The sequence below is a fragment of the Lutjanus erythropterus genome, chromosome 6, assembly GCF_056507025.1.
Source record: "Lutjanus erythropterus isolate fLutEry1 chromosome 6, fLutEry1.hap2, whole genome shotgun sequence".
Lineage (NCBI taxonomy): Eukaryota > Metazoa > Chordata > Actinopteri > Lutjaniformes > Lutjanidae > Lutjanus > Lutjanus erythropterus.
This window is the reverse complement of record NC_139322.1, coordinates 12,969,285-12,994,532: the sequence shown is the minus strand read 5'-3', so window position 1 is coordinate 12,994,532 and position 25,248 is coordinate 12,969,285. Positions and strand designations below refer to the sequence as shown.

Here is a 25,248-nt window from a genome sequence, read left to right as displayed (position 1 = left end):
AAAAAGAAACAATCAGATTTTCATGCAACACTTGCATAGATTTTTTTTCTTTTTTTCAATCATGCTGATTTTTTTTTCTCTTCAAAATATACAGAACACTAGATAGAGAGAGAGATACCTGTGAAACATGGAAGCAGTAAACCAGTAAACTCCTAAAGCCGGCTGTTAACAGTATCAACACTGTGTGTGTGAACAGAAGCTCGTCAGCATCACGTCCAGACTCATCCTCATCGGCTCATGGACTGATAACGGTGCAGGAACAGAATGACATCGTGTCACGGGTGCTACGAGTCCTTCAGGAGCACGACACATTCATGGAGTTGAGCGCGATGAGCGTGTAGGACTTTACACCTGAGGATCTGCCTTGGTTAAAAACCTAATCGACTGTAAAACTGCAGTACACACAAAAACAATGTTTGGCGAAAGACGCACGAGGAGGGTGAGAGGAGTGTAGAAACTGTGGATGCTACAATCAATAACGTGCTACAATCGAATTACAGGGCGATCGGTTGGGTCGGAGACACCGGTTGGTGCTTTGGAGGTGCAAAAGGCATGCAAGCTTACATTCTCTGAAGCCTGGATCTGAAGAGGAGCTGCAGCTGTGCAGCGTGTGCTTGATAATATGTGAATGATTTGATGTAAACAAGCAGTTTGGCAAATAATTTGTCCTTTTTAAAATATAACATTCCCTTTCTCAGTTGTGTTTACATTCTCTGTGCCCGTTTTTAGAGTTTTAGAGGTGTTAAGAGAGTGATTGTGCAACAGCAAAGACAAGCGATGCCCAGAACGTACTGTACTGGACTGTACTGTAGGTGACACTGACGCTGTACTGCAGCTTCATACTGCTTACTTACACTATGACCGCTCAGAGACGCAGTCAGATTAACTGTATGAGGCTGTTTACACCTGGTATTAACATGCACACATCACACACCTGGGTGATCCAATGACAAATGGACAGCTTTAAGTACAGGTGTGAATGCACCCAGGACACACTGAGGACATCTGAGATCCAATCACTCAGACCACCGTAGGTGTTTCAGCAGTGTGTACACAATGTGTCCTGGGCCTCACTGAAGGACCGTCTACTCAACAGATGTCATGAAACTGCATCACTTGGTTTACTGCAGGGCTGCAACTAAACATTACTTTTTTATTATAAATGAATCTGTTGATCATTTTCTCAATTAATTGATTAGTTGTTTGGTCCTTAAAAAGTCAGAATATGGGGGAAAAAATGTTGATCACTGTTTCCCAGAGCTCAAAATGACGTCCTCGTGTCTTGTTTTGTCCATAAGCCAAAGATATTCAGTTTACTATCAGAGAGGATGAAATGAACAAGAAAATATTCACATTAAAGAAGCTGAAATTTACAATTTTAGACTGTCTTTTCTTAAAAATGACTCAAAAATGATTAATCATTTTTCAAAATAGCTGCTAATGTATTTAATAGCTGAGAACTTATCAATTAACTGATTAATATTGCAGCTCTAGTTCACTGTTGGGCTCTCTTACCTGCAGCAAATGTTTGTAAACACACTAGAAACTGCAATATTTCCAGACTCCCTTAAAAAAATTGTGACATTTTGAAAGGTGCTGACTGAGGAGAAACTTTATAAACTTTGTGAAACGCTGTCTACGACAAATTCTTAAGTTTTCCGTCCTTCTTCTAAATGTGGCAAATGTTAGACGATAAGTTGATTCATTCTTTATGTAAAAACATTGTGAACGTTTGTCCCAGCATGCTGGCTACTACTGCTGAGACGCCAATTAAAAACAACACATATCACAAATGTTTTCATTTGCAATACAGCGGGAAAAGCAGGGAGTGAAACTCATTGCAGATTTTTAACCATTCATGCGTTCTCAGCATTAAAGCACAGGACAGGAGAAATGATCCATGGTGCGCTGGGATGCACACTTACTCACTCAGTTTCTTTGACTGTCATTACTGCCTGTCTTTGTCATGATGTGTTGTGAAAACATCAGATTTCCAGACAGGCAGAAAAAAGTGTGTATCATCCTACTCAGAGTTCAAAATATAAACCCCAGCACACCACAGATTGTTTCTCCTGCTGGGCTGCTGACAGTGCAGGTAAATCATAAGGCTCATGAAGGCTGATATCAGAGGAAATAGGAAATGGACAGTAATGGACATTCAGCTGACAAAACAACCCAAGTGTATATTTGCATATAGAGCGGGGACGTGAGATTCGATCACAAGCGGTCACTCGAGACACATCTGGAGACTCATTGTCATGCCAGGGGTGAACTCATCTACTAAAAGCTGTCCGCTAGTGATCAGATCGCCCAGGACGCATGTTAATACCAGGTGTAAACAGCCCCTGTGTGTCTCCCACCTGCCATTCACCGTCTTCAGAGTACAAACTGACTGAACACATGGATGGCAACATTTTTCTCTTAAACAACAAACAAGTCCATATCAACAAAATTAAACAAATATAGTAGCAATGAAACAAAACCAGATGCCCATTCAGTATATACATTGTAATCAAATGCATTACTATTTCCCATAAATGGATTCAACAGTAGACATTCCTACATTAGTTTATCCGTAAAGATCATTCAGTTCCTGTTCTGACGTTAATGTGCAAATAGTCTTAAAATAATTATACTCATACATGCAATAGTAAAGAGAGTTGAAAAGTCTTAGGAATTTTAAGGCCAGTATATGAGACATCCTACAATAGAGAAACCTTAGGCAAAGCAGCTAAAGTTTGAGTTTGCGTACAGCTGGTAGCCTGAAACCTTTCCATTGCAGAGGTGAGTAGCCCTGTTGACTTTTATCTGAATCTGGAGAGGTTGTTACACCCCCTCGCTTTAGATAAACTGGAAGAGTGCGACTGGAAACACATTAAAAATAGACCTACAGTTGTCTGCTAATAAACTGGGCATTTGTTTCTGATTAAAGTTTGGAGCTGATTATGGGGCAACTTTTTTCATCTCTAAATTGTGTGTTTGGGAACGTACGACGGTCGGAGGGCTCGGGGTGATCTGGATGCTGATTGGAGGCCTCAGTAGGTGTCTCGGGGCCAGGGGCGGCTGCGCTGGCGGTTGTTCCTCTGGTTGTGACCTTGTTGAGCGTCGCGTTGGAGCAGCCTGTCCTGTGACTCGTGCCCGTTGGCACTGTGGGCACTGCCTGTGTGCCCACGGTGAGGGGGGTACATGTCCCTGTATGTGCGAGCGTGGCAGGGGGAGGCGTACTCATCCTCCTCCTCTTCCTCCTCCTCCTCTTCTTCTTCCTCCTCCTCCTCCTCGTCCTCCTCACCCCCCCTGTGGCATGGGCTCCCCCTCCGGCCGCGAGACAGGGAGTCGCTGGCCTCGTCAGACGGCATGAGACTGTCCTGCTCCAAGGGGGAGTGGGCCTCCTCGCCTGCCTCCTCCTCTTCGTCACCCTCCAAGCCCACCGCCTCACGAGGCTGCGGCTGGTTCTTGTTCTGGTTCTGAATGATTCCAGTGGTCATGGAGGAAAAAACAAAAGAAAGAGTCAAAACAGAGCGCTGAGCAGAACAACATCTCAAAGTAGCTTCACACTTTCTGGTAACTTTTTTTCTAACAGCACAGACAGATTTTCACACACAGGGTTGACAAAATAATGCAAACACTACATCAAGAAGGACTCTGAAGGAAAAGGTTCAAATCTATCTTGAAGCAATGCTCACATGCCCGTTAGAGCATTGAAAAAGTTATTGGTTGACACAATTGCTCCTCTAGTCCACACTGGCCACAAAGAGATCATTTCCTAAAGGATTTGCAATGATCTCTTCACACCAAGTACAACCAGGAGAACAATTAAAGTGACCAGAAACTGTTTCAACCTTGATGAGGGCATGCCAGTACTGTTTTAAGAAAGCCTTAAAAAGTGTAAACATATCCTTTAACTCTTAAAGGACCAGTGCACAGAATTTAGTGGCATCTTGCTTGCATATTGCAAACAGGTCATCTCACTATCCCCTTCCAAACAAGTAGGAGAACCTCGATCGCTGTGAAACTTGCTGTATCTAGGCTGCGAAAGGCCGTATCTAGAGCCAGTGTTTGGTTTGTCCTTTCTGGGCTACTGTAAAAACACAGCAGCCTCCGTGGAGACCTCAAACTCCATTGTGGAGCTACGCCTCAGTGTTAGGCCCAAGACAAAAGTTTCAGGGAGGGTATTGTTGCAAAACTGACCTTTTCTCTTCCAACACTGTAATCGTGTAATGTACTGGTGATAAATGTGCTGCAGCTGCCATTGGCTAGTTAGTAGCTCAGTTAGACTGGAATACAGCCTCTGAGACTGATGGAGGCCCATTTGACATCAGGGAATACAGTAACATTAGTGAGGTACAGCACTCTGACTCCAGGGACAATGAAGACACGGCGAGTTCAGGTGAGTGTAGGAGGCATTTAACAGTGGCGGAGTTTAGTTTACATCCTCCATCATGTTGATAAGTCTGTGAGTATTTGTTTTTGTGAAATTGAAAGTTATTTATCCCTGTTTTACAGTTTCGAAATAAATTAACTGAATCTTGTTCTGACATATCCAGAATCATTGCTGCCTTTACTGGTAGCATTGAATGGACAGATCTCTTTGTGCTCCAAAAATATATGTTTAAATAATTTAATTAATCATAATCATCATCATGATCGTGCGACAATTTGTCAGCTAATGGCTTTCACTAACAACTACTAGTCAACTAGGAGCAACGCTATTACACACTGATGAAAACATACTCATTAATATTTTATTCCACTTCTGCCAGGTGGTTCCCACAGATCTTACACACTGGACCTTTAAGGAGCTGCAAATAATTACAAACACTGCAACAAAATAGCACATATGATACCAATTAGCAGTATTTGTCAGCTATAAATCCGATCTGACAATCAGCAGTTCACTTCACAATCAGAAAAGGAATCCCAGCTTTCTTTAATTTCATTACAATGTTTCAAAAGCTTGCTACTGAAATGAGCTGTGACTGAAGCATGCAGGTACTCCTCACATTGGAATTTTATTCTATACATATCTGTATATTTGCATAGAGCATATACTATCCTGAGGTTTTGTGGATGTGCACATGAACACTGCAACTTACAGTATAAGAAACAAAACATGCACAACTCCAATATAATTGAAAAAACTGATTAGGCACTTATTTTAGTTAATGCAATTGTGATATTTGACCCATTTTACATATATACTGATCTAACTGAGTAACCAAACATTGTTGAAACATTTTGCTAAAAAATAAAAATGTGTGTGCTCGAGTAAAAGACAAGGAATCACCATTCAGTCAGGGTTTAAATGTTTATAGAAATGTTAAACCAATCTGTCATGTAGTTGTTGAGCTATTTCAGTCTGGACCAAACAGACCAACAATGCCATCACTAGAGCCATGCTGCGAGCAGAGCTAAAGACTTTAACAATTAATCAAATAACAAAATTGTTGCTGATTATTTTTCTGATGATCAATTAACTGGCTAATCATTTCAGCCACAGATGCTGTACAATTGAAACATTTTTGGTTCATATAAGCAGAGACAGTTAATATTCAACTATTTATGAGTTTCTCATCTCTTTTTTTAACAAGAGAAAACTAACAGATCGACGAAGAGGCCATATGATGAACTGCAGGTGCACTGCTCAGACAAATAAATAATTCTTTTTTGAAATTTAAAATATTATTGTAAACACAACCTGCAGTCAGAGTAAGGAACAACAGTTATAACCCACAAGAAACAAAAATAAAACAGCACTCTACGATATACAATACACAGTATACGGGACTGAGGGTGTTCATACTTGGCATGCAGCAGTGTTTGCAGTGTTGGTAAAGTCTCTTCAAAGTCCTTTGTCATTAAGTGTTTACAGTGTTTTGTCTGTGTGTGTACAGATTAATACTACAAACACCGAACAAAAGAAATGCCAATGAAACAGTTGAATGGATGGTCAGGAGGAGGTTACTATTGGACATAAAATGTTATTGTACTGATGTTATGATCTCTGTTTGTTGCTGTGTAAATTATGCATTTAGATCAGGTGAATACATTATTAAAGCATTGATCATATGCCTTTAATTAGCATTGTCATTCAGGATAGCATTGTGTGCCACTGTGAGCGGGGGCGCCATTCACAAAGCATGCTTGTAAAAAGGATCAATGTCAATTGAAAATTGAGAACAATGGTCAGATTTTGACATTTCTTTTAAACATTTCAGAATTCTCAGACAGTGTTTTTAATTACGGTTTTAAACTGAAGCTGCTTTGTGAATTTTCTCCCAGAAAGCGTGTGGAGCAGTGATTCACCTGAGACCATCGAGTAAAGGAAAGGAGGCAGGATGCAATGAAGAAAAACACGTCATCTTTTCTGTGGTGAGATCTGAATGAATAAAATGCTGTTCATTCACTGTCTCAGCCGCTGTGTCGTGTTCAGGTGTTGGGAGGAGTGTAAGAGGGGGTTGTTGGGGTTGAGAGTGCAAATATATAAACCCTACTACTCACCCCATTTTGTAAGCGATCATTCAATTAATTCCTGTGTTTCAGAAAACTGCAAAAATGTTAAGCATGGATGAGTGAGAGGACAGACAAGACAACTGGAGACAATCAAACAAAAACAAACGAGTGAGAATCTGAGATGAAGAGCTGGTAGAGACAGTGACAACATACAACAATGTTCAAAACAGGATTCCTACTTTAGAGCCTTAAAACAGTATTAAAACAGTATTATCATGCTCTCCTCCTGCTTTTAAAACGATGAAGACAGACTCACCTGTAGGCTAGAGATGGCAGAAGGCGGGGTCATCAGACTCTGCTCCAATAAGGGGTTAAGTGGGGTGTTCCCCGGCAGGTGAGTGGCACGCCAGTAGACCTCCAGGTATTCAGCCAAATGCTCACATGCATCTTCCAGCTGGTTCTCATCCAAAATGACATCAAACATATCCTACAAGAAAACAAAAGAAAGATCATCAAGAATTACATAATTTTACCTCCAGCTGCTAATGAAATTTAGTATCACGGTAATGGTGTACAACTGACAGACAGTATAGCATGCTTTTTATATTATGCCTGTAATTTGCAGGACAGCTGAAAATATAACAGGAAAGGGGAAGAGAGGGGGAATGACATGCAGCAAAGGGCCGTAGTTGGGAGGATAATAATATGTGTAAAGGATCCAATTATCTTACACTATCTGACCAAGAAAAAAATAGAGAAAAAAAACCCCCAGCAAAGTCAAATTTATTCCAAGGTGATTTAATTGGTACACCGGTGCTTTCAACTAACTGCTAATACTATCATGCTAACATGCTCTTAAAATTTGGTGGCTAAAGTACATTTTTGGTGGATCAAATGTAAATTTATGTAAAGACAATGCAGACTAAACTTAACACAGCCTTCCTTAACTGTGAAACTTGTGTTGTGCATTTTCCCTTGTGGTGTTTCCCGAAGGCATTATTTCCAATGAAAAACAAACTTCTCAGCTTGTTGAGTTAACTGGCAGTTCACACAGTAGTACACTACATGCTTAGCTGTGTAACATTCTTGCCACTTTAACTCCTGCTTCCATTAACTCCTAAATGTTCTTTGCAGTTTTGTTTTTTTCATAGTTTGCCTTTTGTGTTTTTGGTTCCTCTGGAAGTACTGCATTAGCAGTTTGAGCTTAGTTAAAGTTTGCTGTTTTCATAGAGTGTTGAACTACATGGCAAAAAGGAATCAGGATGTATGTGGAACTGTAATGTATAGGGGAAATGGTTAATGTCAAACCATGATGGCTGCATACAATTTCAAGGCATTTAGTAGTTACTGAGATACTTTGGTCTGCATTGTCAGAGCAAGTGACCAACATTGCATTCCTAGAGGTTTGCTGCATGACAGATTGTGTTCATATAAGATATTCATATTGTGCAGGTTAGTTAGGAACAACAAAACATTATAGCAGTAGAAAGACATTGACCACTCACAGGGGGGCACTGAGAGAGTTTGTCTGCAGCCATCATCTGCACATTCAGGTGCTTGCTCTGAGACTTCCCCCTGGATTTGACCAGCCTCTGGAGCACCTGACAGACAGGTAAAGACAAAGTTTAAGGTCAGGGAAGACAAGAAACCCTGAATCCAGCAATCATGCCTGAGGTAATCTATCATACCTTTGGTGAGGACACTTTAACATAAACAATGATGGGCGCGAGGGAGGTTTTGGCTAGCTGTGCGGGATGGTTGATGGTGTCCGCGTCCAGAATCACCAGCTGCAGGGTTTTGGCGAGCTCAAATATCCTTTCAATCTCACTCTGAACCTCCGCTGCACAGACAAGACACATTATATTCTATAAGTTTGAACTGATTGCTTCCTTATACCAAAAGATTGTTTTCATGTTGACGTTAGTGCGGTCACCTAGGCTGGAACGAGTGTTCGATCTCTCCATTATGGGTCTTTTGTTAAGGACAGATCTCTTGGCTAAAGACAGGTCGGCAGTTACACGGGTAATTGAGATTCTGCAGACAGTTGGCAAATACAGAGAGTAAAAAATATGCAGAGAAACATTTTGACCAGATTGTTAATGTCCTGACTTCTCTCAACTAGAGATTATTCTGTAAACACTCCATTTTACTGACCTTCCCTCAAATCTGTGTTTCAGGAAGTCAAAAAGAGCTTTCTGCATCATATCCGTCACCTGGGGGGAGGAAAAGAGGAATGAAACTGACTTTTTTAAAGAGACAGAATAGTGAAGGTCAATCTAAGCAAGCTTTTTAGTCTTCTCTTCATTGTTATCATAAACTTTCCATACAAATTAGACTATGGCAGTATAAAAAAACAAATACATGAATGTAAGTGAGAAATGTATGCATTAATTGATTTATAGAAAACAGTAAGCTGTATTCAAACTACTCAAACAAGTACAATTTACTCAAAAAAGTACAAAATAATTGTATGAAAAATGCTCATCACAATCTCCCAGAGCCTGAAGTGATGTCTTCCAATTGCTTTTGTCCAAGCAAGATAAAGAAAAGTAGCAAATTCTCACCTTTAACAATCTGGAAACCTGACAAATGTTTGACATTTTTGTGTGAAAAATGACTGAATTTGATTCCGATTCAAACAACAAAAGCAGCAGTGCAGGAAGAGTTTAAACAAACAAAGGAGCGGTGTGAGGCAGTCACTCTGTCTGCTGGAGGTGAAAATGGGGAGAGTCTGACCTCATAGCCCTTCAGCGATGGTCCCACGAGGACCACCGGCCTCATAGAGGGCACCACGTCGTAGGGAGGGACGTGTTCCTGCCAGAAATAGGGGACGATGAGGGGAGAGGGATGAAGAGCAGAGAGAATGGGTGTAAGAAATGATGGGGGCTGGGTTTGTTCACTGTGAGCAGCACAGCACCAACAGGGACAATAATGACTACTATTATTTAATAAGTACATTAATTCAATTAGATTTTTATCACAATTTTTGTCAATAATTTCCACCTGTGTATGAAAATGGTTTTTAGTTAGATAATTGAATAATTAACTTGAACTGGACCCAGATAAGTGGAAAAAAACTCAACTGGACTTTGCCCAAGTAGAAAACAATTAAATATAAATGTAATTTAAGTTTTTGCTAACATTGACACTTGCCTGATATTATTATTATTATTATTATTATTATTATTATTATTATTATTATTATTATTATATCAAACAGCCTCCCACATGCACAACCCACTGTCACATCTGTCTCATTTCCTAGATTATAGACAAAATAATAAAGTAATAACGGCTCAAAAACATCTGTTTTTTCAAGGAATTTAATTGAATGCTTTAAGACTCAAGACTTGTCATTTAAAAAAATTTTAAAGCATGAAGACCTGTAGATATCCTTGTAATGTCCCTTAAACTCAACGGTCCAAAACTGTATTATAAGAACATGCTGCGTCATCATAAATTTCAAAACCTACCTGTTTTTGCTTCTGTTTGGCTTGTGAAAACAAGAAAATAACAATCAATTAAAGAAAAAAAGAAGACAACAGAGGGCAAAGTTGTTTTGTTCCACCATAAATTAGAGAAAGATTTGTACTACTTACATTCACCTGCAGATGGCGGTGTAGTCCTCCAACTCCCAGTCACCATGTCTCCTAAACTAGAGGAGTTACCCCCTGTTTTCCTGCAGCAACAACAACATTAAAATTAAATGATCAAACCTATATTGTGGAAATGGAATGAGTCCTCAGAGAGGCTTGATACTTTAACTGACCTTTGTTTCTGCTCCTGTTTAAGCCTCATCGCCTCCAGTCGCAGAGGGCTGGGGATGAAGGTGATGTCAGCTCCTTCTTTTACTAGCCGACCGATCCACCAGTCATTATTATATTTCTGTTAAGTTCAGCACAGAACCGTTTCAAATATATCTGTCTTGTTTTAATGTCATGAAAGGGTTCATTGTCATTAACAACAGATAATCACTCACTTCTTTGATGTGCAGGAAGTCTTTGGCATCGAAATTGACTGCAGCTCCTTGGACGGGACAGTCCTCATCCAGAGCTCCACAGTAACTCACATTCGTCTTTACTGCAAACGCTACAGGTTTGGACTGGAGCAACAACAAATGAGAACAAGAAAAACACGTGTAAGTGATGGAAACTACAGCACAAATTAAGAGTGTGTGCATCACATGTTTGGACATGAGTAACAAGTCTGTTGACTTTAGATTCAACTTGATATCCTCAACAAGCCCAAAGTTGAAATCTTACATTACAAAATGCAGATCATCAAATCAACTCCTTACTTTCCTTACTCACATACACTTTGATTCAATCTAACAGCAACAAATCATGAAGCAGAAGAAGGAAGGAAAGGTTGGTTTGGCAGCATAGACCAGCAGACAGACAAGAAGGACATTTCTGTGGACACCAACATGCCAGGAGCCTGAAATGTTCAATTTCTTAATTCTTTACAGATACTGGGTTAGAATAGTTAGGTTAGGTTAGATTGGAGGTTGGTTCACAGCAACACAATTTGGTGACGGATCACCTACACATCCAGTTTTCAAAAGTCAAGACCTACATGCAGCAAAGAGCCACAGGCTGGAATTGAACCCATAGCCGCAGCTGAGGACACATGTTCTACTAGCTGTGCTACCTGGGAGCCTCCAGAAAAGGTAATTTATTGCAACTTAGCACAGCCTTCATTAACTGTTTTCACTTGTGTTGTCCACTTTTCACATGAATTGTGTATGTGTCGTGTTTCCTGTAGGCATTGTATGAAAAATGAGCTATACATCTTGGCTAGTTGACGAAACCGGTGACAAACACTGCAGTATATTACGTCCTTAGATGTGTCATAATCCAGTCACTTAAAATCCTGTTTCCATTCACTCCTACATTTTCGTTGCGGTTTCGTTTTTTCATAGTTTGTGTTCCTGGTCCTTCTGTAAGCATCACATTAACAGTTTGAGTAGGCTTAATAAATCCAGACTTTGGTAGCCTTGACGTATTGGTAACTAGAAGGTGATGAGTAGTGTTTGTTTAACTCAATAGTGTGAAGGAATCAGGATGTTTGTGGAACATTGGCTCACAGTATGGGGATGCTTGTTGGCCACAGCAGGCCACCAACAAGGAGTATTTAATGGCCTCAAAGTAACTGTTTGGTCTTATTGTTGAACACTGGTGTTCATCAAAAGCAGTAACTGGATTAAAAATAACATGTTTAGCAGTGATGCTGCAATTTAAACAGTTTTTTACTTATGTAAACATGCAAGTGATGAGCATGTCACGATCAGGTTTGTGCTTCGCATACAGACGATGCAGAACTGACCAAAAACTTTGGCACACAAAATGTACACCTCATCATGTGTATATTTTACACTTAATACTGAGGGAAGAAAATTTGTTTTCTTTCAGATGTTAGAGGACTTCACCTATACATAATCTAACTTATAATACAGTATTTAGTGTAAATCACTATGTTGTACCTTAGCTCTGTCGAGCTGCAGTTGTGCCTGGCGCTCGGCTTCACGCCGATACGCCTCGCGGTCCTCCTCCGCTGACAGGTCTGAATCCGACGGTCTACTGGTGTACGAATCAGCCGACCCCTGTCAGGAGAGAGTCAGAGGTGGACATGGTAGGGATGTTATTTGTGGATATTATTTCATAACTTACATTCAGATCATCCAGTCATGCCAAGACTACTGAGGCACATTACTACAAGGTTAGAGAGGTAGATCTACTGATTCTGTTTATACTCCTGCTTTCATCTGTTTTTCTGTTGCGCAGTCTTTGTGTGCAGGTGTGCATGCAAATACGGGTCTGTATTCATGAACACATTCATGTGTGAGCCTGTGTGTATCTCCAACACAATGCTTTGCTCTCCCACACCAGCCATCTTCTGGTAGACCAAATATAGCACAAAGGAGGCAACTGCTTCCTCTTCTCTCCTGCTTGGCCCCAATCCATTCCATCATCCCCCACAGTGCAGCACATATACATCCTTTATTCCCCTGTTTATTCTCCAAGGACATCTCCTCATTAGCAAAATATATGCTGGCTATCATTTTTCATTATAGGCGCTTTAAGGACGTACATATCCCAGGGATGGCTAGCACATTGTAATTCAAAACAACAGATAAAGACCATAAAGAGACATTTTACAGAAAATAAAATGCTGAAAATCACCTGATAGGTACTGCTGGTTTTTATTTAAAACCTGTGAGGCAGTGATTATTTTCTTTTGTGTCTTAAATGTCCATATGCTGTAGAGTTGAATTGATTAGTAGTTTAATTGATGAGTGATCAACAGAAAATTTGTCAGCAAGTATTTTGATAATCATTTAAACCTTTTCTGAAGCAAAAATGGCCAAATTTAACCCATTCCAGCTTCTCAAATGTGTAGTTTTCTGCTTTTTCCTCTTATATAATAAGTAACCTGAATATTTTGGAGTGTTGGAGGGAAAGAACAAGACATGTGAAAACACACTGTGTACTCTGTAAAATTATGGGCATTATTTCACTATTTTCTGACATTTTATTGCCAAAATGAATGATCAATTATTTGAGAAAATAATCTGTAGGCTAATTGACAATGAAAACAACTGTTAGGTACAACCTTACATACAATATACATGCAATATACATACATATCTTAAATGCAATTATTGCCAATTCAGATATTAACCATGAAGCAAATTTCCAAAAGAAAAACATGAAAACGAGAAGAATATGAAGTAGTGCTTTGGATGCAGTTTGGATATTGTGCGAGTGTGTGTGTTTCTCTCCTATATTTGGCATCTATTTGGCTTCTCTGAAGGAACTCAGTTCTGAATCTGTCAGTAAGGAGAACCGCTGCAGCAAAAACAAATCCAAGTCAGGCAACAGAGAGAGGTGAGACAGGACACAAACAATAAATAAAAACAATAAAAGAAGTGACAAATGACACAAACAAGAAAACCTCTTACAGGTAACTCCAGTATTCATAATTACATTCACATAAACAGAGACAATCAAGCATGATCTTGCAGATAAAGCAGGTGTAAAGAAACTAAAAGAAAATAGCACATAATACAGTTTTCACTTTGGTTTTCCTCTCCTCCAGAGTGCAGTGACTTAGTCCTGGTCATCCATCTTGCCAACATATACAAACGAATCCTCTGGAGGACCAATTAGCAACAGCACAACAAAAGGAAATTCAGGCTCAAAATACAAAAAAAAAAGTGCCCGGACATGAAAAACAACTAGCACCTTTGCTTTCTCTGCACTTCAGAATGCACACATACAATCCAGAATAAATTTGTATCTACAATACCACTTCAAGTCCCAGAGAAACGGCGAGCGAACACCTCTTCTCGCTTATTTTTGTGTGTGTGTGTGTGTGTGTGTGTGTGTGTGTGTGTGTGTGTGTATGTTAGATAACTAGATCTGATTTCTAGCACTCACAAGCTCTGCAAGGCAACACTGCACCAGCGCCAGAGCAGCACCGAGAGAGAGAAAAGGAGGGTGAGGAAGAAGAACGGGATAGATAGATAGGAAGAGAAGGAGGGGGTGAAATATCTTTGACAAGATATACTGAAAAGAGAAGGATGTTTACGAGGACGGAGAGTGACTGAAGGATGGTTGGAGAAGACGAGAGAGGTATAAACGATTTATACGACAAGATAAAGCGAGGCTATCTCGAGGGGAAGATGAGATTAGAACATAATAAAATGCCATGAAGGAGTGGAGTGAGACCTAGATATCTATCCTCATCGTAGATAGAAGAAAAAAAGAGGGAAAAGAAACACAGCAGGAGGGGGAGAAAGGAAGGAAAAAGGACCGTGACCATGAGAGACAGAGACACACAGATAGATAGTCAGAGAGAGTTGCATACCTGGCTGATTAGGAGGACGGCGCTAGAGCCTGATAAAGACATGAATCTGAATTTTCTCACTGTATCGGCTTCCCTGTCTTCACTGGGAACGCACTCAAACACACACAGACATAAAAGTGGAATAAATATGGTGGTGGGCGCAGGGGAAAGGCGTTATGTCAGAGAGCTGTTTAATGATGTTAGAACACAGAGAGCTGCCTGGGCTGTGATTACTATTCATTATTAATGTTTGGACATGAGGCTGTGGACCTCTGCTGCTACTGGCTTCCTGTCAAATCCTCAAAAAAAAAACAAAACAGTGTTACACTAATGAAATTCAGCAGAAATCAATATATTTTGCAGGTGAAGCTAAGCTGCAATGCAGAGTGTAACAATGTGAGGACATCTTTATCGTCTGGTCCGAGGATGTCTTGTTTTTTTTTTTTTACTGCTAATGTCCCCGTCTGGGGGCTAAATTTAACTCTGTTCCTTCCTATTCTGCTTCTGTGATTATTCTTCACACACTGCAACACTGATGGCCTCAACTCCACAGGGAGGGGCCAACAAGGAAGTGTGTCATCCAGCTAGTCGCGTCCTCAAGAGGGCCAAGTCATCCCACAGTCTAGGGACAGAACAGCAGGGAATTTCTGCATTAATTTTATCACGATTTTACATTCAAATGTGTTCTCGTTTTCTTTTGGCAAGACATGCAAAGATGCTTTCACCATTGGCTCTATTCTTAAATAGGAGGTTAATTAACTGGTTAGCCATGGTAGAGTATGCAAAAGAGTAACTTTTAGGCAACAATCATTGATCAAAATGTATCAATGTATGTCCGATGAATGAAAATTTGAATATATCTCTCTTAAACTGATTGACAGGTCTTTTAACACAAATAACAACAGAAATATAAATCTGTTATTGATGTTATCTAATGCCGTTACCTCCATCAAAGAGGTTATGTTTTCAGTGCCATTTGTTCTTCTGTTTATCAGCAGGATTGCACAAAAACTGACTTTCTTGAAACTTGGCGTAAGGGTGTAACATGAGCCAAGAAAGAACCCATTAAAATTTGGTGCAGAACAAAACACAGAGCTGATAGACAAATTGTTTTTCACTTTTGTTAACACTGCAAGATAGGGCATTTGGCCTTAGTGGAATAAATGCCAAACTGTACATCTTAAAATTAAGCAGACAGTAGTAAAGTTTGATAATGACAAAAAAGCCAATTGTAGTAATGTGATGACTCCATATCACAATCCACATGGGTACCAGTATTCTCTGGGGTCGCCCAGTACACATGTAGTTGCTTAAACTTCATACAGAAAGAAGTCATTATGGAACACTTGAGGACAGTGGGTTCATGGGAGAACATGGCCACAGTTGTAACAATGCTTTTTTCTCAAACTAAGGTGTGATTATCGAAGCGTAAACACAAACATATCATGCAACTAATTATACTCTTACTCACATCCAAATCTGAATTTTTCTGCAATAAATTCCTCCTGAGATATTAAGGAAATATGTTCCAACTTTACACTTTACAAGAACAAGCAATAATATTGATTGTGAAGTTTGCAATTGCAGATTTGCGTATCACATAGAAGTGGACACGTGGCGTTGGTGGAGGTCTGTGCCCTTCTAGTTAAACCTGCTTTAACTGACTTTTGGGCCATTTGTTGGCAGCACAACACAGTGTAAACAAAACACTGGCATATTATCACCTTACAAAGTTGATATGTTACATATGTGAGCAATCAGTTGCTTATTTACATATCCAGCAGACACAGGGCAACATTAGCATTCTTTTATGTTAAGTCATGTGTTCACTTGGTGAAGCAAGTCAATAAAAACAATATTCACTCTACTTTTAGCTCTTTTTTTTGGTCTCCACCAACACCTGAGAAAATTATCTGGCTCTATAGTTTCTAAATGCTCCATGATGTACAGTGGCTTGTCATTAACTGTCTGTAAAACGTTCAGTGAGTTTATGAGAGTTGTGGTTACAGCTGAAAACAGCTGCTTGTTTTGGCTGACAAAACATCCATGATGAGAGCTGTGGGAGTGAACCAGAACAGTAAAGCCAAAGCAGTGAGCTATAGAGACATTATCCAACTGAACCAAAAGAGGCTAATGTTTACTGTTTTTCTTCAGAAACCTCAGACAGTCATGCAGCATTACATGGAAATGAATGTTTTTAAATCCTCTACTTTGTAGTGCCAGCAGCACGTCTTTCTAGACAACTTCTAGATAATTCAAGAATACATTTTGACTTTATAAACAAAATGTAAACGTGCAGACAATATTTTTTTAATTACACTAAATGAACAAGAGTGCTCAATGGAGTCAAAGGCAATGACAACTTCAACTTTTACATTGTGACATGTTAAACAACGGAAGACTCTACACTTAAACTGTGATTTGTTTCATGTAATTTAAACATAATTAACTGAAGCATGAAGTATCAGCTAAGATGTCGCAAATACATCTGTTCATTGTTATTATCAGCAGATAATACAGATAAACCAATAACCCGTCTACTGTCCCTACAGTACCAATACTACAGAAACACACATAGTAACACACTAACAAGCAACCATATGGAGACAGTGTCACGGACATTTTTGCTGCAGTTACAAGATGTTTTACATTTCAAGAATCACTGGCATGTTTCAGTTTGAACACCAAAAGGAAAGACCAACAAGCACAGTGAGTGGTGTGTTTGTCCAGTTGGGTCTAGAAATGATTCATGTTGATGTTTGAATACAGGAGAGGGATGTTTGTTATTTACAATGCAACCTACTTACTAAATGGCGTTCTATTTATCTTGGGACCACAGTGAGCAACATGAAAACTGAGAGTGATAATCCAAGGAATGGGCTGATCTGATTCTCAGTGTCAGTATCAGTCTCAGTCTCATACTTGCCAAAATCACTGGATCAAATTTTGTGGAGAAAAAAATGTATAAGATATGAACCAATAGCCTAAACTATCACATTAATGCTACAGGATAGAGTAAGTGCTGAGTTGTACCAGCATTTTATACTGGAATCATAATCCTTGTTATTCAAAATGCCCAGATTTGCACAAAGTTGCACTTAAAATTTCAGTTTGGATGTTTGAATGATGCTGACCAATCAAAAATGCTGCTAAAAGTTCTGGGTGTGAAAATAAAAGCAGCAGTATTGCATAACTGAGTCATGCTGTGGGTATGTTGTGTATTTCTTCTTTAATCGGAGCAGAATATTTGTCTTTCAGTTTGAGCAAGATGTTTATTAGATGGCTTTTAGATTGTTGAAGTACATCCGAAGTACATCATGTTTAAGAGATGTAAAAAGATGATAATGGATTGGTGTCAGTATCAGCAGACACTCAAGGTTGCTGTATCTGTATCAGTTTTGTACTGGACATTATAAAGTGGTATCAAGTCATCCCTCATTAGCACATCTCAACAGCAGGTGTTTACTGTGATTAAAATACTTTTGAATTAATAAACAAGACTGAGATTCAACAGCCACACTAGCAGGTCAATTAGACTGTAATTAGGGTCAGGTTATGATAAAAAAATAACCAGTTTGGATGACATCTTGTCCATCCACGTTGTAAGGCAAAAGTGTTTATATCTGTTCTGAACAACCATGGGGAGAAAAGCTGGCCATCAGAGAGATGGGTGAAATGCAATATTGTTTAAAAATTAGGATAACTGTGCACTTTCAATCTCCCCATTCATAGTGTTGCACTTGGTTGCACCATTATCAATTCTTCTGTGATGTGGATATTGCACTTAGCCTTGTTGTGAATTTGATAACATGTTGATAATTATGTAGCCTTGAATGGACTATTAAAGGATCACCAAAGTTATTAAAATTCATCCTCTGTGGATCATGAATGTTTGTACAAATTTTCATGGGGATCCATCAAAAAGTTGTTGAGACATTTCAGTCTGGCCCAAAGTAGTGGACCAACACACTGCCATTGCCATCCCTAGAGTTATGACACCAGCATGGGGTACCTGAACAGCAGAAACACAATCTCAAAAATCTACAGCACACCTAAAAAATAGTTGATAGCAATGTTCATTATACATAATTTTTAATAAATTAATTAAAAATGCAAAGCACACTATGCTTCTCTGAAAGAATGTAGGCCTAACCAAAAATGCAAGCAGTGCATGCTACTGGCTAAAATCAAAATTCTCAGGTTTTATTTGCAGCAAGAAGATTCTGCACAACAGCAGAATATATTATTCAGGAGGCTGAAACACCTTTTCCCTCCCAGCAAAAAAAAAAAAAAAAAAAAAATGCAAGCTCCAGCGATTTGGAAATCCAGTCGCCAAATATCCAATTTCAAAAAGTGTTCGATTAACTGTGTGCTCGTAATTCAATGTCAGCAAGTTACACATGCACAGAGCTCGCTGATACACAGAGCAATAAATCACTCCGTGGTTTACATCAATATCAAAGTCAAGATCAGGCGTACTGTATGTTAAATTGATCAATCACACCTAAGACTCTGCGAGGAGCTGTGAAGAGTGCACACGGAATGATGGTAATCAAAAAGTAAAGCAGGTTAAAGGATGAGAGAAGAGGGGAGGCGAGGTGAAAGAGGAAGACAAAGGAAAACAGAGAGAGGAGCGCCAATGAACACGATGGAAGGGATGTGGTGGAGACAGGAGGAGTTTCAGATGAGAAGAAGAAGAAGGAGCTGACTGAAGTCATTTGTACTTACTCAGTTAATGTGGTGATGCTGCTGCTGCCAGTCCCTCCCTCTCTATACACTACATGCTGTAAAATGCAGAGAGACTGTACTGTGTTGTCCCATCCCCTAACCAGGGACGACCTGCACTGGAGCAGACACCGGCAACACCTTCTTTTCTATTCTTACCCCACCTCATCACATCCCAGCACACGCACAACAACAACCAACGCAGCTTTTACATCACCTGATCAATCCACCTCTCTAAATTTACATCACATTCTTAGTTATTTAAGTCCAATTCAAGATGCACAGGTATAGAAGAAACAGAGAAGAAGCTGCTGTTATAACCACACACAGCTCCAGATTTCTCCTCCTGTCTAAAAGCCTCATGTCCTACATATAACACATATATCCACACTTATGGCAGCATACTGCTTATTGTATCCTGCTGCAGAAATGAGTCATACTCCACTGCTCCTCCATAGACACCCCACCCCTATCACAGACAAGAAACTATCTGCTCTGTTGGTGAAATTTACTCCTCCAGCACTAAACACTTTGTCATATCACCTATGAGGGGGTGCCTGTTGTGCGTGCAGAGAGGAGGTAATGATTGAAAAGAAACCAAAGGTGCTGCTCGTGTGAACAATGAACCCACACATCACAACGCCCGAGGCCTTCAAAATGAGCATCATGAATATTTTAAGCCATGCAATATTCTCAGGGAATCTGGAGATTGTCATTAAGCCCCCCGATCAGGATAACTAATGTCCCCCTGCTGAAGAAGATGTCTGCTCAGCCTTTTTTCTTTTCTCCTTCTCACTAACATCTCTCAGTTACGCTGCTCCACATTCCCTCACGCCAATGGTGCTGTACATAAAACAGAGGTATTCTGAATCTCATGTTTGCAGGTATCCAACATATGACTCATTCTGGAGAGAAGGGACCATCATGCCTCTTGTCCTGAAATCCTTATGAGTGGATTTTCACATAGCACTTATTTTAATGAAGTGCTTTAACATCTTTCTTTTCAGCTACTGTACATTTTGATCAGAGCTGCAACAATTAGTCGATCAAGCGCAAATTAACTGGCAACTGTTTGAGTCATTTTTCAGACAAGAATGCACAATATTTGTTGGTTCCAGCTTCTCATATACGAGGATTTGCTGCTTTTTTGTACAATATATGAGAAATGAACAGTCTCTTGGTTTTGGACTGCTGCTCAGATAAAATATGCATTTAATAGTGTCACTTTAAGGAGAAAATAATCAGTAGATTAGAGGACCAGTGTGTAGGATGTAGAGGCATTTAGCAATGAGCTTGCAAATTGCATACATACTATATACTATCCAAACCAACCAAAGATATCATGTCCAAGTCAAATCACCCAGCCCTAGTTGCCAAGACATTTCCTGTTGATTGACCAATCAACTAATAAATCCATCTCTAATTTGATTTTTGTATTGTACAAGTATTTGTTAGACAGGTAACAATATTGATACTGATACTGCTCATCGATGTCATACTCATCAATATTTTTATTGATGCTACTCAACATAATTTGGTGCAAAAAATAGACATGATATGAAAAGATTAAACACTTATTTCATTGACTTTTTTTGCTGAAGTAACAAGTTAAATTGTTTATTATTGCATTTAGGTTTTCATTAATTTTACTGAAGTTAGCCCACACTTTTAAATGTTTTGTCCGGTCAGCTGTTTATGTATCATCACATCAATACTGATAGCAGTATCGTTTGTCCAGGAGCTTACTGATATTGTTTTTATACCAGTTCCTGATACCATCCCTAGAATGCACTGTATTACGACTCACAACATGTTGACTTTTCAAGGTTGGCCTTATTAAATATTTTGTGGAATCACAGTAGTAACAGTGGTAAATTCTAAAACATAATGCTATAGTCTTATCTATGTTAGTTACACTGTAATACTGTAGCTATCTAATGTTTGCCCACATTAGCTAACATTAGCCATAATAAGTCACTGGTCATACCAGACCATGTAAGCTGCAGCAGCAGGAAAGAAGGAAGGAAGGAGGAAGGTTCATTATTTCTTCTTTTAAAAATTACACAAGCTCAGTTTGAATAACTCATCAATTATCCATTTGATTCTGACAATCAACTTGTCAATTAATTGACTAACAGTTTCAACACTACTTTAGTCTGAAGAGGCATTTCAACTTCTTTAATATTAACTACATTTTTAGGATGTCATTGATTAAGTCCAGACAAAAGTTGTTTTAAATACTTCGGGGCTTCAACTACCATCATTTATTAATCTGGTGATTACTTTTTTCAATCAATCAATTAATTGTTTGGTTTGTAAAAGTCATTAAAAAAAGAAAGATCCCTCATGTCCTAGTTGACACTGTTGACATTGTTAATTTTTACTTTAAAAAAACTTTTCTTTGTGCCATCAGATTTATTAAATTATGTTTGAAATGTTTTAATGATCTGTCAAATCATTTGAGGTCTAGAGGAATTCATCAGGACTAAATGGATATTTGAGACACATTTTACAGACGGTGTTTGCGCCTGGAGGAATACAGAGAGAGCCTTGTAGTTTCTGTCACATTAGTACACCGGGCTCTTTGAGAAGGGATACTTGAATCCTTCCCAACCCCTGACTTTCACTCTTTGATGTATCAAGGCTCATGAACCTCTGGGATCTAGTGGTTTGGGATGAGCTCTGCATGCACAGTCTGTCTGTAGCCTGGTGAAACCTCTTGACTCTTCACACAACCTGATTGTACAGTGGGGATCAAATTCTCCCCTCTGGTGGACTCTCTGTGAAACTACAACCAGCTCTGCTTTACAGCCTAATCAAATCAAACACAGCTTCAGACACAGCACATGGAGGTCAATTAAAACCGTTTTGATTATACACTATCAACATCAGCTGATCTAGACAGGAGGGTATGATTCACATGCAGCCCTGCTGTAACAGAATGAGGGGAGTCTGAAGCTTAGAGATCTCTCTTTTGCTTTTCTTCAATTAGAGATCGTCTTAAATAACACCAAATCTTCATCTGAGTCTTCAGCACGTGCTTGACCTGAAAACATTAATTAAAAAACTGGGCTGTGTTGGGATTTTGATTTCACACGCTGCCACTTTCAAGCATTTTGCTGCACTCTGCTGGTCAAAACAGCAACTGAATTGAGGAGGCAGCTCTGGGAGATGAAGATGCAGAGTGGAAATATTCATATGACACAGAAAACAACAAGTCTTTTTGTAACTATTGTGACTCCAAAAGAGGAACCTTGATTCCCAACCAATAGCTTATACCTGTGCCAACAAAACAATGCAGAGACACCTGTTCTGTTGAAAAAATGTCAAACCTTTATAGCTTTCTTCAAACCTTATAGCACATCGTGGCCTACATTTACCACAGAAACTACAGTTGTTCCCTCAGTGTGATAATCAGGCTGTGACTGTGATGTAGCAGGGCATGATGTAGCCTACAATCCATGCATAAATAAGGAATGAGAAACGAACAAATTGGCTCCAAGGGCTTTTACCTGCCGTTTGATGAAGCTGGATGTTGTGTCAGAAGACGTGCTGCCATCTGAGCGTTTGAAGCGGCTCTTGCGTTTAGGCAACTTCCTGGGCAGCTGTGATGAAAGAGACACATGCAGGTGAAGGAAAAATGATAGACAGAATAAAACCAGTTAACACTATGCAAATTCTTCAGACTTTTCATTGTAATTTTATGGGGGCACTTCACCCCAAAATCAAAAGCACATATTTTTTCCTCTTACCTGTAGTGTTGTTGATTGTTTTGGTGTGAGTTGTCAAGTTTAGGAAATATTAGCCATAAAGATGTCTGCCCTCTATGTAATATAATGGAACTAGATGGCACTGGGCTTGTGGTGTCAAAAAATACATTTGAAAAACTTAACAGCAACATCTCTTTCCAGAAATCATGACCCAGTTACTAAAGATAATCTACAGACCTTTTGTGAGTAGTTTCATTAAGAAACTATTTTCTTTCTACCGAAATGACACCTGCCATTGAGCAGAAAGAAGAGTGCAGCTACTCATGGACAAGAGGTTACAGCTCAGCTGAGAAAGGTGCCATTAATGTCCCACACTGTCACTAACATGAACCTCTTGTCCATGAGTAGATGCACGCTTCCCTCTGTACAATGATTGGTTTGTCTGTTGGATGGTAGAAAGACATGAAATTGCTCACAAGAAAGTCTGTGGATTATCTTGAGTAAGCATGTCATGATTTCTGGAAAAAGACAATGCTGTTGAGGTTTTCAAATGTACTTTTTGGTGCTTTGAGCACCACAATGTCGTGCCATCTAGTTCCATTATATTCAAGACATCTCTATGGCCATCATCTCCAAAACTCACCAATTCACACCAAAACTATCTAGATCAGATTGTGGGCTTCCCCTCAGACAAAGCTTGGAAATTGCATTTAGTTTACTTGCTTAGTTTTGCATAATTCCTGGATGCCTATGGGATCATGATTACATTATTTGATCCCAAAGAGATTCAACAATTGAGCTAATATAGCCTAATTTTCCTACTTTACATAACTTCAGACTACAGCAGATAGAGGCTGTCCTAAGACATTTATTAGGTTCTGACTCAGGGAAAACAGTAAACAGTAAAATTTGCCAATACTGCACCTCTGAACTATCTCTTTAATTAAATAACACACATTGAGACTATTCTATGTGATCTCCTTTTGATAACTAATGTAATAATTTTTCACTTCAGTACACTTAGCCTCCCCAGAAACTGTTTGGAGCCCCTCTGAGGAATCCTCCTACTGTGAAATCATCTGATCTAGATGGATAAATAGCAATACAGGCCAGAGGAAAAATATGTAGTTTTGATTTTGGGATGAACTGTCCCTTGTACCCTACATTTATGGAGAACTAGAGTAAAAAAGAAGCTGCTGTGCACCAGTGCAGCAACTACAATCAGCTGTAGCTTTGCCAATATCACAAAAATGTCAGGACTGAATTAATCTAGCAGCACACACTGCTCTGTGTAATGCAGGAGACAGATCTCCTCAGGCCTCCTGTAACACAGTGCATTAATAAGAAAACGTGGATGTTGCAGTGTGTGTGCTGACAGGCCCTGTAGATTCAGGCTACAGGTGAGTCAGAGTCATGGTCTGCACCTTTACGCCAATAAAATTCAGCACACAGATCCAACCATGTTGCATGAGTGTAGATTAAGAGCAGAGCAGCAGATGCTAAAGACATAAATAATAAAACAATACAGGATCCATAAAAGGCCGGATCTCATATGTATCAACATCTACGGAGATTTTGTGTGTATGTGTGTGTGTGTGTGAGAGAGAGAGAGAGGCATAATGAGCATATGTGAGCCCACTTTATGATGGCACCCACTGGCTTTTCACCGATCAGGCATCAATCTGCAGTTTCAGTGAAGGCGGAGGTGAAAAAAAGTATCTCGCTGCCAAAACGCGACGATGCCTCAATTTCAACAACAAGTAGCAAGACTGTAAGCTAACCGTCTCTCTCCGCTGCACTTTACTCGGTGATGTTAACAGTTAGACGTGTGAATAAAGGAGTCAAGTGTTTAAATTTACCTGAAAATAGTGCGATTGGGAGCCTGTTTCCACAGCAGACAGTGGGTCTACGGGCGATTTGGACATTTTGACTTGCACCATCTATTGAGAGCGCAGTGAGGCGGGATGCACACAGACATGGGTTACTGGAGGAAACAAGAAGGGACACAAAATACATCTATATGCGGTCAAGACAGCGGGGAAGCGGCGTGCAGGAGCGGTGATAATGGAGGAAGAGCGATTGATATCCGAGCTCAGCTGACTTTATACTCCCGGGTGAAAACAAAATATGTGTTACATCGGGGGGAAATGTAGCTAAAGCGAGCAGGAAAAATACCGGAGGAGCTAAAATAAACCGTTAAGACTGAAGCGTCATCGCTCGAGCTGAGCAACCGTTCAGGTCCGTACTAAGTGTGAGTCTGTGCCGGGGGTGTCAAGGTTGGCTAAACTGGCACAAAAATAAATTCATACTGGAATACGAGAATATAATTTTAATTTTCAGATTTTTACAGGTGTGTTAAATTATATAAGCCCTGCATCATCTCGTCTGTGGTTAATATTTGATTGTTAAATGAGAATAAAAACAGCAAACCACAGTCAAATATATGTGGAATCTTCAAAGAGTGGATGTTTGAATTCGTATTACAGGGGAAATATATAGGGGTGAAATATTTTTT

General features: G+C 39.6%; 1 protein-coding gene across 2 annotated transcripts; it reads right to left on the bottom strand.

Annotated features, from left to right (window-relative positions):
* Positions 1 to 1,497: 1,497 nt before the first annotated feature.
* Positions 1,498 to 24,917, bottom strand: cacnb3a (calcium channel, voltage-dependent, beta 3a). 2 transcript variants are annotated; one of them, XM_084720658.1, is made up of 15 exons: positions 24,593 to 24,917; positions 22,536 to 22,628; positions 11,933 to 12,052; positions 10,430 to 10,552; positions 10,220 to 10,335; positions 10,050 to 10,129; positions 9,924 to 9,943; positions 9,187 to 9,264; positions 8,605 to 8,663; positions 8,384 to 8,484; positions 8,139 to 8,290; positions 7,956 to 8,051; positions 6,767 to 6,937; positions 6,499 to 6,544; positions 3,329 to 3,464 (listed from the first exon to the last, which is right to left on the bottom strand). In XM_084720658.1, exons 1-14 carry the CDS (start codon positions 24,671 to 24,673, stop codon positions 6,515 to 6,517), a joined length of 1,320 nt encoding a protein of 439 aa, XP_084576784.1. In that variant the 5' UTR covers positions 24,674 to 24,917; the 3' UTR covers positions 3,329 to 3,464; positions 6,499 to 6,514. The 2 variants fall into 2 exon arrangements, with proteins under 2 accessions (XP_084576783.1, XP_084576784.1); XM_084720657.1 differs by lacking the exon at positions 6,499 to 6,544 and having other exon boundaries at positions 1,498 to 3,464.
* Positions 24,918 to 25,248: the final 331 nt, after the last annotated feature.